Source organism: Engraulis encrasicolus, chromosome 13, assembly GCF_034702125.1.
Source record: "Engraulis encrasicolus isolate BLACKSEA-1 chromosome 13, IST_EnEncr_1.0, whole genome shotgun sequence".
Taxonomy (NCBI): Eukaryota; Metazoa; Chordata; class Actinopteri; order Clupeiformes; family Engraulidae; genus Engraulis; species Engraulis encrasicolus.
The window spans coordinates 17,482,907-17,499,778 of record NC_085869.1 but is presented as its reverse complement, the minus strand read 5'-3'; the positions used below and the strand labels follow the sequence as shown (position 1 = coordinate 17,499,778).

The 16,872-nt window shown below is 41.9% G+C and overlaps 2 protein-coding genes across 3 annotated transcripts; both read left to right on the top strand.

The window, feature by feature from the left end:
• The first annotated feature begins 3,704 nt into the window (after nt 1-3,704).
• On the top strand, nt 3,705-8,279 carry tlr7 (toll-like receptor 7). Its single transcript, XM_063213303.1, has 3 exons — nt 3,705-3,813; nt 4,507-7,409; nt 7,751-8,279. The coding sequence occupies exons 1-3, from the start codon at nt 3,808-3,810 to the stop codon at nt 8,019-8,021; spliced, it is 3,180 nt and encodes a 1,059-aa protein (XP_063069373.1). The 5' UTR covers nt 3,705-3,807; the 3' UTR covers nt 8,022-8,279.
• A 2,816-nt stretch (nt 8,280-11,095) lies between these two features.
• On the top strand, nt 11,096-14,953 carry LOC134460767 (toll-like receptor 8). 2 transcript variants are annotated; one of them, XM_063213304.1, is made up of 2 exons: nt 11,096-11,244; nt 11,448-14,953. In XM_063213304.1, the coding sequence occupies exons 1-2, from the start codon at nt 11,242-11,244 to the stop codon at nt 14,562-14,564; spliced, it is 3,120 nt and encodes a 1,039-aa protein (XP_063069374.1). In that variant the 5' UTR covers nt 11,096-11,241; the 3' UTR covers nt 14,565-14,953. The 2 variants fall into 2 exon arrangements, with proteins under 2 accessions (XP_063069374.1, XP_063069375.1); XM_063213305.1 differs by lacking the exon at nt 11,096-11,244 and having other exon boundaries at nt 11,328-14,953.
• The last annotated feature ends 1,919 nt before the right edge of the window (nt 14,954-16,872 follow it).

Below are 16,872 nucleotides of genomic sequence, written 5' to 3'. Positions count from 1 at the left end.
TCAATTTAGAGGTGAATTCAACTTTGAGTGTTGAATTAATACTAAGAGATTTGAATTTAATACTATGGCATATACTGTAGGCCTATGCTTTCACTGTGTTGGTTCCACACTCAAATACGAATCGAATGGGACCGGACTTTATGCTTAGAATAATATTGAATTAACATGGCAAGACATTATGTCTAGCCTGCGTGTGCAGAACCAAAGCATCAGAGCACTGACACATCATTTCACTGCCACGTCCACTATCTGCTCACTGACTCGCTCACTTGAAATAAACACTGTTGTCTTTTTAATGATCGATTGCAAAAAGCCATATGTAAGACATGGGCTTTATCCGGCCCATTCATTATTGAACTGCTATGATTTGTCCTTGCCTTGTGTATATTTTGTCTAATATGTAAAATTATAAATTCTATAATAGAGTTTCTAAAAAAAAAAAAAAAAACTTCAATCAATTTGATCCACCCAGATTCTTGCAACAAGTATGCAGTGTTCAATGCATTTTAGGTTAAATATCCTTGTGGGCACCCTGATAGACTTAGTTATATCATCCAATAATGTCATTCATTGTTTAAAGCCCACATGCAAAATTGCTAAATTTATTTATCTCCACAAACAGGTTATACAAATTTAACACTAGACACAATGACATCACTTTATGTTCACATGTAACATTGTTTTTGCATTTCCAGAGTCTATACATTGTATTTATTATGAATTGATGAAATATTAAATTTCTTTTTTTGTGGTTAACTGGTAAAATTAAAGTAACAAGTAATTTAACCATTCCCTCAGGTGATGTGTCTTCTTTGAAAAAATTATGATAGTATGTAGAAAATAGTAGAGAGTTCAAAGACTTGTAGAACTGTTCATGCACTACTACCTGTACTAGAGATTACATTACATAACATTACACTTACACTTTTTTTTATCCAAAGCAACTTACAAATATTACAGGCTATTGGATACAGTCCCTGGAGCAATGTGGGATCAGGTGCCTTGCTCAAGGGCACTTCAGACCTGGATGGAGGTGTAGGGAGTGGTATGGGCAGTCATGGGTGAGCGGTTAGGGCATCAGACTTGCATCCCAGAGGTTGCCGGTTCGACTCCCGACCCGCCAGGTTGGTGGGGGGAGTAATCAACCAGTGCTCTCCCCCATCCTCCTCCATGACTGAGGTACCCTGAGCATGGTACCGTCCCACCGCACTGCTCCCCATGGGGCGCCACTGAGGGCTGCCCCCTTGCACGGGTGAGGCATAAATGCAATTTCGTTGTGTGTAGTGTGCAGTGTTCACTTGTGTGCTGTGGAGTGCTGTGTCACAATGACAATGGGAGTTGGAGTTTCCCAATGGGCTTTCCTTTTCCTTTTAAGATACGAACCTGCAACCCTGGGAACTAAAGTCCGACTCCCTAACCATTACACAACGGCTGCCCATCAGATTATTGACTCTTGTGTAATGACCTGGGATAGAATTGTGTCTGAGAGAATGATACCCAAATACGCGTAATCCATTGAAATAAAGGATTTGTAACTTTTTTCACTAAGATCAGTGTGCCTCGGATCAGTCAGACTACCACTTTCAACAAGGAACCTTCAGTTTGGAGATTCACATTTTGGAGATAGTCACAAGCCAAGTTACCGAAGATACCCAAATGCTTTTCCATCATGGTTCTCAACACACTTCCAGAGCACACACAGTTGTACACACTCTCACAGATTTATGACCAGAACTTCCTCTTTCACTTGTTCAAGACACCCAAAAATAGCACTACTACACACAACAGCAAAGCACAAAGCAACACAGCAAAACAAGTTGGAAGAGAAGGTGAGAAACAGAATGTTATACTAATTCATACACTCCTTCCAGACAATGTCAACGCTACATTTGCTACGTTTTTACATGATGTTTTTAATTCGGAATTAATAATTCAGAATTAAATAGTTCAGACGAGTTACCTTTGATCTTTCATTTAATTCCGAATTAAGAAGTGTTAACATGACGTTTTCAAAGCGGAATTAAGCCTCATTCAGAATGAAATGGAGTTAATTCCAAATTAAATGTCACATGTAAACATAGTGATTGTCAAACATTGTTAAGTACAGTACAGCACAGTTATGGATAGGTTTTTGTGTATAACACATTTACATAGTACAAGTAGTACAAGTATGGTACATGTATTTGTAATGGCCACATATTTGACAAAATTTCCTCTCACAAACTATTAAAATCATATAGGCTAATACGGCACCAATTATGGCCAGAGTGGATAAGACCAGATACTAAAGATTCTCTGTGATGTGGCAGTAAAGTTAAAGCATTGTAGTAAAGCTTTTAGCAGTTCAACAGGTGGAACAACAGAAAGAAGCTTCCCAAAATGGGCATGTACTGTAGATTCTACATGTTTTGACACAGTTCACTGGAACATGTCAGAGGTTCCCAAACTTTTTCAGCGGGGATCCCCTTTTGGACTTAAAGGAGAAGTCCAGTTTTTTGAACATTAAGGCCATTTTCTGAATGGTCTGCAATGTTTTAGAGCCCCCCTCACCGTTTATTTCATGATTGCTGCAGTCTCTGTTATTTGGCTGATTTGGATTTGATCTCAACCAGCTTTAGAATGGCAGTCTATGGGCACCTGCAACTCTGTTCTTAAAATCACCTTTAACATTTGTTTTGAAGAATATGCAACTCAGCAAGTGTTCAGCAGTATTCACTGGTGTTCCTTAGCAATTTTTGTAGCGAAATATGGCATCTGTCGTGTTTTATGTAGCAATTTGTAAATTAAGTTTCACTTTCACTTTCACTTTCTTTCACAAAATGGCAAATAAAAAATGACAGAAGCCATATTTCGCCTTGAAACTTGTTAGGGACTGCTAGTGAACACCCCTAACCACTTTGTGAGCTGTAGACTTTCGAAAACAAATGTTTAAGGTGATTTTAAGAACAGAGTTGCAGGTGCTCATAGACGACCATTCTAAAGCTGGTTGAGATCAAATCCAAATCAGCCAAATAACAGAGACTGCAGCAAACATGAAATAAACGGTGAGGGGGACTCTAAAACATTGCAGACCACTCAGAAAATGGCCTTAATGTTCAAAAAACTGGACTTCTCCTTTAAGAATATTTTTACGATCGCTTGGCAATTGCTAGGCAAATACATCTACGAATTAAAAACCATACAAAGTGAATACGTATTGTATCCAATGTCCCTTTGGTCCGCGACCCCCCCTCAGTACCTCTGCAACCCCCCCGGGGGTGTCCCGACCCCCAGTTTGGGAATCACTGACGTAGCCTATTGGCATTCTCTCAGAAATAAAGGACACACGCTCGCATTATCGCCTATACTATTTAATACAGATTATAACTGGGTGCTGAATCCCACATAATATATTGAGGAATGAAGGAAGCGAAGGACAGCACTCTTCAGATTTGTCTCTGTTTATTAGGTGAATAAACAGAGAAAAATCTGAAGAGTGCTGTCCTTCGCTTCCTTCATTCATTCTCTCATAGGACCTCAGACCTGAACACCTGAACCTGAGGGTTGTGTGGTCTCACTTGTTTGATAATGGGGAAGTTTGGCAGGCTAAATATACTGTACCCACTTTCACTTGCAAGGGTGGGGGGGTGATGTCCCTGTGCACGGTAGATGAGTAGCTATAACAAGTACGTAAGAGCTCTGTTGATGTCTTGTCTTGTGATCCCACCAGCTCCTGAGTCTCTTTGGGGACCTGTACTTGGCCTGTACTGTACTGTAGATCACATGTACTGAGTATAGCTGGAATTATTGTATTGCTTGCTGACAGAGATGGCTGTAAGTACAATTGTTTATCACATGAAATGATATTAATATGGAGTATGGACTTGTGTCGGACATACTTGTAAACAAAGAAATGAAATTGAAATGATACTCTGAAACAGATGAATGCTGTTATATTTGGAATGTGTTCACAGTGGTTTGTTTAGATAGTGGCCTATGTGAACATAAAATAAACAGCCTACATATTGACTTAAAAGCCAATCAGTTTAAAACTAGTTTGAATCAATTCATTCAGGTCTACATGAATTTAACAGGCTTATTATACCATTGTTAATGTGCCCCAGTGCTGTTCAGTGCATCATTGTTCTATGGATTTTTGTTGATTTTGGTGAGGTCCATTATTCTATTATTCTATTCTATTCAATGTCACATTGCTTTTGATCAGTGGAGGCAAACATGCATATAGATTATTATAGTTTGATTGAGGTGGGAGTAAAGAAGCAATCCTTCATCCCACTCTTTTTCAGATGAACTAAGTGGGGTTAAAGATGTTTTTTTTCCCCCTTTATTGGTATTTGTCTTTTTTTCCTCAAAGTTTGCTGATTCTCGCTTGTAACATCTGAAATAAATCATATCATAACATTGTGTCTTCTCTCTCAGGTAATCCAGGCACGTCTAACGTTTCAACGCAGCAGTGTGTCCTCTCTTCATATATATTATTCATATTGATTGTGTCTTCTCTCTCAGGTAATCCAGGCACATGGACCAGGGGTGCAGACCCTCCTCAGCCTAACTCTGCTCCTCTTGCCTGCGTTAGTGGCTTCCCTGTGGTACCCTAAAAGTCTGCCGTGTGAAGTCACCGTGCTGAGCAACGGGAGCGAAGTGAGTGTGAACTGCACTCAGGTGGGCCTTGGATACGTCCCCTACGGCATCCCGGCAAACACCACCAACTTGACCCTCACCATCAACCAAATCCGTCACATTAACTCCAGCTCCTTCAAGGCACTGAAAAACATCACTGAGATCGATATGCGTTGCAACTGTGTACCGGTTAAAGTTGGCCCAAAGGACCACGTGTGCAATCAGAGTGTGACTATTGACGACTGGAGTTTTTCAAAGCTGAAGACTTTAAAATCTCTCTATTTGGATGGAAACCAACTGACGACTATACCAAAGGGCCTCCCTAAGAACCTTGTTCTGCTTAGTTTGGAGGTAAACAATATATTTAAGATCATGAAAGCAAACCTGACAGATATAGAGAAACATATAGAGAAACTCTACTTAGGTCAAAACTGTTACTTCAGAAATCCTTGCAATACAACATATGAGGTGGAAGATGATGCCTTTCTGCTTGAGCGGTTGACGTTGCTATCCCTAAAGGCAAACAATCTGTCCTATATACCCCAAAGACTGCCTGCTAGTCTTAAGGAGCTGTATCTCTACAACAACAACATCCACAGAGTGAGCGTGGAAGACTTCCAGAACTTGACCAATCTGGAGACGCTGGACTTAAGTGGGAACTGTCCTCGCTGTTACAACGCTCCTTTCCCCTGCGTGCCATGCGCCAACAACGATCCTCTCGACATCGATGACAAAGCCTTTGAAAACCTCAGGAAGCTACAAATCTTGCGTCTTCACAGCAATTCCCTCAAACGAGTTAAACAGCAATGGTTTAGGAGCTGCACGAACCTTAAAGTACTGGACTTGTCAAGTAACTTTTTGGCTCAGGAAATTGTAGTCGCTGACTTTCCTGCCTCCTTGCCTAACCTTGAGGAGCTGGACTTGTCTTTTAACTATGAGCTACAGAAATACCCGGCCTCCCTTAACCTCAATAAATCATTCTCTTTGTTGAAATCTCTTCAGATTCTTCGAATCCGGGGATTAGTGTTCCAAGAGCTGAAGAAAGAAGATATCGATCCTCTGGTGTCCCTTAAACACCTTAGAATGATAGACCTCGGCTTCAATTTCATTAAGATTACTGACCTCAGCATTCTGTCTATACTTAAACAGGTTGCTATCATCAATTTGTCAGAGAACAAAATCTCATCCCCCACTGAAAATGATTTGTCATCCTATGGTTCAGTGAGACACCCTTTGTATGAAAACCCCATGTTGCACAATGCCCAGTTCTATAATAGGGAAGTGAGAGAGATCCACTATTTCAGATATGACGAATTTGCGCGCAGCTGCAAATACAAGGACAAGGAACTCGGAGTGGTGAGCCAACTCAATACAGAGTGCACTCAACGCGGTAAGACCTTGGACATCAGCAGAAATAACATATTCTTTCTTCACTCAAAATTTTTGAATCTGGGCAAACTGAAGTGTCTCAATCTGTCAGGTAATGCTATGAGTCAAAGTTTAAATGGATCCGAGTTTGAGAATCTCAAAGACTCTCTTGAATACCTTGACTTTTCATCCAACCGCTTGGATACAATGTATTCATCAGCCTTTGGAGAACTGACCAACCTGGTTGTTCTTGACATTAGCTACAACAATCATTACTTTGAAGCTGAGGGTTTAACACACATGCTTAACTTCACAAGCAACCTGCGAAAGCTGCGAAAGTTGATTATGAACTACAATCAGATTTCAACATCCACCAACACTGAAATTGAAAGCCTAACCCTTGAGCACCTGGAGTTCAAGGGCAATCGCCTTGATATGCTCTGGAGAGATGGAGATACACGATACATAAATTACTTCAGCAAACTGGTGGGATTAAAAAAACTTTACATTTCTGAGAATAATCTCAACTTCATCCCAGATATTTTTCAAAGAGGCCCGGATGATCTCACGGAACTGCACATAGACAAGAACAAGCTCAAAATCTTTCCCTGGGATAAACTTGTGCATCTTCCAAAATTAGAAGTGTTGGATCTCAGCGAAAACCTTCTAACAGAGCTCCCAGAAAAACTTTCCAGCTATGCAGTATCTCTCAGAGAGCTAGTACTGAGCAAGAACCACATTTCCCAAATTACCCCGACATTTCTAGCCAAGATAACCTCCCTCAGAGTCCTTGATCTAAGTTATAATGACATTCAGCACATTGAACAGTCAAGCTTTCCGGAAGATACAATCGAGAAGCTTGACACTTTGTATCTCGACAACAACAAATTCCTGTGCACTTGCCGCTCCATTTGGTTCGTCATGTGGCTTAACCGTACCACCGTGCGAATCCCCAGGATAGCCACCGAAGTCAAATGTGCCGCCCCAGGTGAGCAGGAGGGCAAAAGCGTTATCTCCCTCTACCTTCCAGCCTGCCAACAGAACTATCTATCCATTATCCTTTACATACTGCTGACATCTCTGACACTGTGCTTCACCGCACTGTCAGTCTCCAGCCACCTCTTCCTCTGGGACGTGTGGTACATCTACCATTTCGTCGCGGCAAAGTTAAAAGGCTACAAGCGCATGGACTCCGACTCCGACGGCAACTTCTACGACGCCTTCATCGTCTACGACAAGAAGGACCCGGCGGTGTCCGACTGGGTGATGCAGGAGCTGCGCGTCCACCTGGAGGAGGAGGAGGTGCCGTCCTTGCACCTGTGCCTGGAGGAGCGGGACTGGATCCCCGGCTGGCCACTCATCGACAACCTCTCGCAGAGTATCCAGCAGAGCAAGAGGACCGTCTTCATCCTGAACAACAGGTATTATGCTTATGGGCAGTCATGGGTGAGCGGTTAGGGCGTCAGACTTGCATCCCAGAGGTTGCCGGTTCGACTCCCGACCCGCCAGGTTGGTGGGGGGAGTAATCAACCAGTGCTCTCCCCCATCCTCCTCCATGACTGAGGTACCCTGAGCATGGTACCGTCCCACCACACTGCTCCCCATGGGGCGCCACTGAGGGCTGCCCCCTTGCACGGGTGAGGCATAAATGCAATTTCGTTGTGTGCAGTGTGCAGTGTTCACTTGTGTGCTGTGGAGTGCTGTGTCACAATGACAATGGGAGTTGGAGTTTCCCAATGGGCTTTCACTTTCTTTCTTTCAGGTACATGAGGAGCGGCGACTTCAAAACAGCCTTTTACCTGGCGCACCAGAGGCTCATGGACGAGAAGAACGACGTGATCGTTTTGATTTTTCTGGAGAAGATTGCCTGCAATTCGAAATACCTTCGACTTAGGAAGAGGCTGTACAAGAGGTCTGTGTTGGAATGGCCATCGAATCCGCAAGCGCAACAGTACTTCTGGCACTGTTTGAGAAGTGTTATGTTGACCGACAGTCAGACACATTACAGCAAACTTTTCCAAGAAACTCTGTAGTTAACGTACTGCCACTGTATTGCCTACTGTATTTGTGAGGAGAATTACAATACTGTACATTATTTTCGTAAACATACTTATGTACATAATAATCATGTAGATTTTCTTATCAACTCCACAAGTAATTGCAAAAACATAGGCTTTGGTATGTTTGCATTTACTAGGAGTTAAGAGATAGTTACTGTATGAGTTACTGTTCGCTACTGAGTTAGGACAATATCTAGAATTGTTATGCCTTTCATTATACCTCACAAATACAAAAAAATACAGTGTCTTAGGATATAATTTTGTTTTTATGCTCAGATTATGAATGTTGATTAATCTATTGCCAATAAACTTGAATGCTGAACTCAGCAACCAGTCTTTTCAACCCTGGGGTCAGGACCCCAGAGAGAGTTGCCTGAATTCAAATGCAGTTGCCTAAAATGTCTAATGGTGAACAAAATGAATATTACTCATTAATCTAATCTTATACTATTAAGATTACATAACAGCCAATTATCATTCTGAGTGGTGTGAGACATGCAATCTTAAATGCTCATAACTATCTATAGGTAGCCTACAAGTAAGCTATGTAATTATGAGACTTGTTCATATTTAAACAGTACACAAGTTTGCAGGTGCGCCTGTCCTCTTCACTAGTACAAGCAACTGTGCAGCCATCACATTGTGATGAACAGTGTATGTCCACTTTAAGTCTGTATATAATATCATGTCCAAACAGAAATATAGCTCCACAATGCACACCGTTCCACAAATGGAACACTGTAATAGTCATTGACAAGATTTTACTACCATAGATTATGCTTATGATTATACATAGTGTCTAATAGTAATGCATTTACGACTTGGTCCTTGCCATTCTAGAAACAGACAATTTATAACAGGGATGGTGTCTTACAGGCTAAAAGCCGTGCGACGATATCCAGGGGTTCACCAGAAATTTGGTGTGTTAAAATGGTGGGCACAATAGTTCTCTAACAAGTGAAATCATAGATTAACCTCAACTATGACCTACTTACACTGCACTTTAAAAAGAGAAACTGCGCCATATGAAACATACCACAACAACAGCACAATATTACAAGTCTAACACCCGTGTGTTAAGGAAACACAAGGCATGGCAAGGCACAAAGGTAAAAGCAATACACAGCACATACATTTCAAGAGAAAAGAAATATGTTGTGTTTCACACCACTGTGACGATAAAAAAGATCACAATGCTTTCTAAAGCATACTAGGTCACTCCTTCAGTGTCTCAAAAATAAGTTTTGCAGTTGTCCATAAATTGTTGAAATTCTACCCCGTTTAAAATACATTTCAGGAACTTGAAATTACAGATTGGAGGAAACCTCATTATTTCTGTAACATTAGAGAGAGAAGTGAGAGTGAATGTGATTGTGTGAGCAATGTAATACCAATGAGGTTTGGTGTGAAGTGTACGGTGTCAATAGACACACTGATGAATGGGCAATATGATGTGTTTTACCGAATAGTTTTAAGTGCACAGACAGAGTTTACAACAGTCATGATTGTAAACACATCAGCTATATTTTCTATGTTGAAAAGAAATTATATGAGTTTGGCCAAAATGGGATCATCAGCATGTGTACAGTAAAGGTAATAAACATCATATGGGCAGTCATGGGTAAGTGGTTAGGGCATCAGACTTGTATTCCAAAGGTTACCGGTTCGACTCCCAACCCCAACCAGGTTGGTGGGGGGGAGTAATTAACCAGTGCTCTCCCCCATCCTCCTCCATGACTGAGGTACCCTGAGCATGGTACCGTCCCGCCACACTACTCCCTTGGGGCGCTTTGGGGGCTACCCCCTTGCACGGGTGAGGCATGAATGCAATTTTGTTGTGTGCAGTGAACACGTGTGTGTGGAGTGCTGTGTCACAATGACAATGGGACAATTGGTGTTACCCAGTTGGGCTTTCACGCTTTCACTTCAAATACACTGGCATGAGAGGGCTTGAGAAAATAATTATGAGCTCAATAGGTTTACACTGTAGCAAATATAGGGTAACACTTAACTTGACGCCAAAAAAGCAGTTGTCTTTGCCAGGATCGAATGTCACTGAAGGCCAATAGTCATCAAATGTTTATGATATGGACATAATGTTTATGACACGTGCATAACTGTGCCATGACATTGTTATGACACTGTAATGACATGAATATGACACCGGCATCAAGTAAAGTTACCAAATATAACAATATGGCAAGGCACAATAGCATCATTTCATTGTCATATCATGACATTCCTCAGTGGATACTAGAAATTCCTTAGACGTACAGTAACTACTGTAGCAATTGTATGTTATGTTATAGTAAGTCCAGCAGTTTAAAAGGATGGCTTGTATCACATGCCATGATCTCAATGACAGAATTAGCTTAATTCAACAATTAGATTACATAGATTAGATAAGATAACTTTTATTGGTACCCAAGGTTAGATTTGATTTGCAGTAAAGTGAGCTTCGCTCATACAAAACATTCTCAACATTTAGGACACACATAACATACAAGCAACCCACAATGAACAGACAATAACAAAAGTAGCCTAGTGCACCCTATTAAAGAGACATGGTGACACATAAAGTGACAAGGGTACTAAATAAGAGTACCGGTAGATACAGTGTATCTATACGCAACAATGGTGCTCATTGAAACGGCTGTGACTATTGCCAAACTAGATTTTTTTAAATAAATATTTATGTCATTATAAACTGTCATTTACTTGCATGAGTACAGTAATTCAAAATAGCAGACATGTAGAAGATCCTCCTTTTCATGTATGAAAGGTGCAATTGTCCCAGTCATAACGAATAGGCCTACTTCAAATTTGGTGGTGTTAAGTATTTGTGGGAAAAATGTAACATTTGTGAATTGGCAACATGAATTTGGAAATCAACTACTAAAAATAATATTAGACAGTGCACCTTTCAAATAAAATGCATCCCAAAACGGGAAATGAAAGTATAAGCACTTCCTCTTACGTCTGTCATGAGATGGTTATCTCGCTATTGTCCACCAACAACACTCTAAAGTGCCAACTGTCAACCGCCAACAGTCTCTCAGAAGCATCCATCTGTCTACATGTATGCTCACTTGTTTAAGATTCAAGCCAAAGGACACAGTTCCCACAGAGCGGAGGTCTCACAGAGCACAGTTTCGTCTGTCCAACTGCGAGGGCTTTTTTAATAGCCACTGACATGGTGAGTAGGATTAGGAGTATTTTGAACAGTAGCACTACCAACAAATATTGTATTTTAACAATCTAATCATATTTGTAAAACAATCGTTAGTAATTACTGTACATACCATATAACATTATGTTTTTAACAGATATTCTGAATTCTTTAGATCAACAATATCCTTTCAAAATAATTCAGCATTTCATGTCTTTTCACTTTGACAGGCATCCTTTTGGTTAACGGGAACATGGTTTTTTTTTTCTCTTGGCATGACTTCAACATTGGGTGCTATTGTCGTAAAGGATTTGAGGAAAGTCCCCTGCGAGGTGGAGAAGAATGACACAGCCAAAACTATCACATTTGACTGCTCAAGACGAGGCCTAAGGAAAATACCCGATGGAATCTGGAAAAATGTCACTTCTTTAATCTTGGCAGATAACAAAATAGGGAACGTATCTGCAGTCAACTTCACAGCTTCTGATGAAAAAAAAACTGTTTTTTACAACCTGACTTATCTGAAGCTTGACCGGATTAATAAGTATGAAAAATTAAATCTGTCAACCGGGGCCTTCTCGAATCTGACAAAGTTAAACGTTTTGAGGATTTCTGGTGTTGGACTTCACGAGGTACCCAAACATCTCCCAGCCAGCCTGATACGTATTTATTTGGATGGTAATAACATCACCCATCTCAACCAAAGTAGTTTCTCCGGCATGTCAAAGGTTATGAAAATATCCCTTTCCAAAAACTGTTTCAGTGGAAACCCATGTAACAGGACATTCAGAGTTGAAAACAACACCTTTTCAAACTTGACCAATCTGCAAAGCCTAATCCTGTCCTACAACAACATAACAGCGGTGCCACATGGTCTGCCCGACTCTCTTACAGTGCTTGATCTTGCTTCAAACAGAATTGAATTCATTTTCAAAGATGATTTTGTCAACCTGGTCAACTTGGTCACCTTGAGGATTCAAGGAAACTGTCCACGATGTCGCAACGCGCCATACCCTTGTGTCCCATGCAAACGTGGATCGATTACAATTCACCCCCAAGCATTTAGGACTCTGTCTAAATTGAATGTGTTGCAGCTAGCAGGGAACTCCCTTCTCACCCTGAGCGACTCTTGGTTTGAGAATCTGCGTAATCTTACTAATCTTTTCCTCTCCTTCAACTTTCTGGCACGTACAATTGCTGAGGGGAGCTTCTTGGTGAATTTAACGTCCCTGCAAAGACTTGATTTGTCATATAACTTTGATTTACATAGTTATCCAAAGACAATGAATCTATCAAAACATTTCTCAAAGTTGGCTTCCCTGCACACGTTACATATTGAAGGTTATGTTTTTCAAGAAATTAAGGACAAGACCTTTGAACCACTGCAGAATTTAGCAAACCTTTCTGTACTGAATCTAGGAGTGAATTTCATCGTATTGTCTGAGTCCAAGGCATTTACAAGTTTGCCAAAGTTAAAACTTCTATACCTAGCTGAGAATAGGCTCCATCCAATATCGGAAGCCAACCCTATTCCCTCAAATGGTGCCATGTCATCAAATGTCTTCGTACCTAGAGAATACGTAAGGGAAGAAGATTATAATTTTGAACTGTCACATGGCTATATTAAGACTGAGTGTTACAAGACAGGACGGGTCCTTGATCTTAGCAGAAACAATCTTTTCTTCCTGTCGTCTAAACAGTTTGAAAGGTTTGGTGATGTCCTTTGCCTCAATCTATCAAGAAATGGCTTTTCAGCTGCACTGAATGGTACTGAATTCACCTACCTACCAAACCTGACTTACCTGGACCTGTCATATAACAAGGTGGACTTGGCCTATGAATTTGCATTCTCTGAGTTAAAGCACTTGGAGGTGTTGGACCTCAGTTATAATAATCATTATTTTCTGGTGGCAGGAGTGACAAAAAGTTTTACATTTTTGGAAAATCTTTCCACTTTAAGAGTTTTGAATCTGAGTGGAAATGCCATTTTCAGTTTAACAACTAAAGAGTTAAACAGCTCATCTCTAAATGAGCTGCAATTCAACCGCAATCGACTAAATCTTATGTGGAAAGGTAATGACAACACCTACTATAAATTATTTAAAAACCTTCTTAATTTGACCCACCTTGACCTGTCATATAATGATATTGTGAAGATACCCCATGAGGTTTTTGAAAACTTGCCACCTAACATAACAAGACTGTACATAAATCATAACAGTCTCAATAATTTTCGTTGGAGTGACCTCAGATACCTGCAACATCTTCAAAACTTAGATTTGAGCCATAATGGTCTGACTTCCGTCTCCTCAAATCTTTCAAAATACATTCCAGCTATGACAGTCCTTGACTTGAGTTTCAACAAAATATCAACATTGTCTGACGGATTTGTTAATGGTGCTAAGAGTTTACAAGAACTTAGTCTGATGAAAAACAAAATTAGTATACTCAGTGGCAAAACGTTCCCATCCGGCCAAAATATTTCTTTGAAAACCCTGCAACTGTCAGGAAATCCCTTTCAGTGCACATGTGATGGAGGACTATTAGATTTCATTTTGTGGATAGAAAACAGCACCATCAACATTCCCAGACTAGCCACCAGTGTAACCTGTCAAGCGCAAAACGGAGAGAAACAACACAAGTCAATCATATATTTTGATAAAGATGATTGCGACAACATCTGGGCATTAGTCCTATACACGGTGTCCACCGTCCTCATTCTCCTGACTTTATTAACATCTACCACTATGCATTTGTTTTACTGGGATGCCTCCTACGTTTGGTACTACATCAGCGCAAAACTCTGGGGTTATCGCACGCTTCAATCATCCGACACAATTTACGATGCCTTCATTTCATATGACACCAAGGACCCTCTGGTTTCGGACTGGGTTTGGAACCACCTCCGGGTGCAGCTTGAGGAGGCAGGTGACAAACTCACCCCCATCTGTCTGGAGGAGCGCGACTGGACCCCGGGCCTACCGGTTCTGGACAACCTAACCCAAAGCATCTATCAGAGCCGCAAGACAGTGTTTGTGCTGACAGAGTCTTATGTGAGGAGCGGAAACTTCCGCATGGCTGTGTACCTGGCTCACCAGAGGCTGCTGGATGACAACGTGGACGTGATCGTGCTCCTGCTCCTCGACCCCGTTCTGCAGCAGTCCCACTTCATGCGGCTGAGGAGGAGACTGTGCCAGAAGAGCATTCTAGAATGGTCCACCAACCCCTCGGCCGAGCCTTGGTTCTGGCAGCGCCTGCGAAACGCAATTCATGTGGACAACAAGATTATGTACAACAAGGTGTATGCACGGTATTTTAGTGACAAAGCCATTGGAGGAAAGTGTTGACAAAAGTATGGGTAGGCTACATCATGACTCAATCTCTTTCCCCTGGTTGAGACCTAATCATTATGGAGAAATATGTTATAGGATATTCCTGATCTACTTGTAATATTAATACAGAATTATTTGTTCTGATTATCATTCTTTTTTTACTGTTTTTTGGAGGGGACTTTTTTGGGCCTTTATTATGATAGGATAGTGTGAGAGGAGACAGGAAATGAGCTGCAGAGAGATATGGGGTAGTGCGGGGAAATTACCCCAGCCGAACTCGAACCGGGTCCCCATGGGCATGCCAGCCCAAATGTGGGGGGCTTAGCACGCTGATTATCATTCTAATGCAATAACTGCTTGGTTTGTTGTAATTTGCTCTGAATATCATTATCAAAAAAAATATTTGCAAATGGATAAATACATTAAAAATTATGAATATATGACTTTGGCTTTTTATTCCATAATGGTTTTCAAACTTCACATTCAAGGCAAATGCAAATACAGTATACAGGGTGAAGACAATTTGCTGTATAAACACTGATGAGATGGGGGTCAGCCCTATGTTCCCACAGCCCATTGGTCCCAGCTTATTCCTACTGCTCCATGTTCCCACAGTTTTAAGAAATGATTCAAATATAAGCCCTATGCTCTACATCTCCATGTCCCCACATTTCCAAGTCAACTAAGAGAACCAGGCCTAAAAATAATGTTAAAAATCTTAGTGATGTGGGACCAATCGGCTGTGGGACCAATGGGCTGTGGGAACATAGACACGCTCCCGATGAGATGAAAACCGTCATACATAAAATGATTACCAACTGATAACTGTACGGATAACTGTTACATCTTGACTTAACATTTTGATGTTACATCTTGACCTTACCTCAACTCTGAAGATGTGTTTTTCACAATTGCAGTTTTTTTTGCCTGTTCTCTTATCAGTCAAATTCCGTTCTACTACTCTCTATGGGAGGTCATCACCGTATGAGACACCCATCGAACACCATATACCGATAGGCAGGGAGGAGGAACGTCGAGTGTTACCACCTATGGAAAGGTTATGTTCGCTGTCTCAGTTAACGAGCTAACCTTCCCTTGGCACATAGCCGAGGCTACCGGAGGCAGTTCTAGCTGCGGCTAAACTCTCGGTTCCGCCCCGCGGCTGTAAAGACTATACTCAGCATCTTTACTTTACGCAAACTTGTTGCCTAATCAGCTAATTCATTTGCTTACCTCCAGTGAGTTTACTGAGGTAAAACTTTGAGTGTTACCCATTCGTGGTCGGGTTACGTTCGCTGACGCTAAGGAGCTAACCTTCCCTGGATATACTATAAAGCTGAGGCTACCGTGGGCAGCGTTATAGCTACAGCTAAACTCTCTTTTTCGTCTCGCGACTGACAAGGCTACATTCAGTGGCTTTACTGTTGCAGTCAAGGGTGTTAGCATCTTGCCCCTCTCTGTGCACATGATGAGCGGCCGTAAGGCTACCCGCAAACGACCACCCCAAGAAAACCGCCCATGCCCAAGGGGCTGTGGGTTGGACATACTGGCTACAGATACTCATGAAGCATGCTCTGTCTGTCTTGGCATAGCCCACGCCCGAGAGGCGTTGGAAGGTGTCTCGTGCGAACCGTGTCGCAGTCTTTCGTTACTGGATGGGCTGGCGGTGACTCCCCAAACCCGAGTCGGAGGATGAGGATTGGGATGACGTTTCATAGAACCGCAGTGGGGCAGCTAGGTCCACTAATACAGCGCTTTTGATCACTCAGCGGTCCACGACCCCCAAGGTGCCTGATGTCCTGCTCAATTACATTTCGGTAGCGGCTACTCATTCTCTGGATGACAGGGAAGATCTTCACTGTGTTTTCCGATACAGAGTTCCCATCATCCCCACCTCGTTGGACCGTGAGCTCAGATGGGAACGATTCCGTCCCTTTGGGGAACACTCTCCATACTTTCTGTCGAAAGGCAGCTGATAAACTGGGCATTGCGTGGGATACACCCCCCGCCCACAAACAGTGTTCGTTCTTGGATGGGTTCCATCTCCCCCGAGTAATGCCTTCCGTCCAGGAGGTACTCCCTCCTTTTTTCCGGACATTATTTCTGAAGTGCAAAAGTTGTGGCGAAGCCCGCTTTCGTCCAGATCTCCCATTGGTGGTTTCTCCATGCTGAACATGGAAGGCATGGATGGCATATGGGATCACCCTCCATGGAGTGTACCCTGGCTAACCATCTCGCCCCCTCTCTGGCTCTACGGCTCCCAAGCTGGCGAACAAATCGAACCGCTTCGCTGCTAGCCTCTGGGAGAGATCTTATAGATCCT

What these genes read in the sequence shown, in the direction of transcription:
- tlr7 (XM_063213303.1), top strand. An exon ending in GTCTTCATCCTGAACAACAG is followed by an intron (nt 7,410 to 7,750) that starts GTATTATGCTTA and finishes TCTTTCTTTCAG; the next exon opens with GTACATGAGGAGCGGCGACT.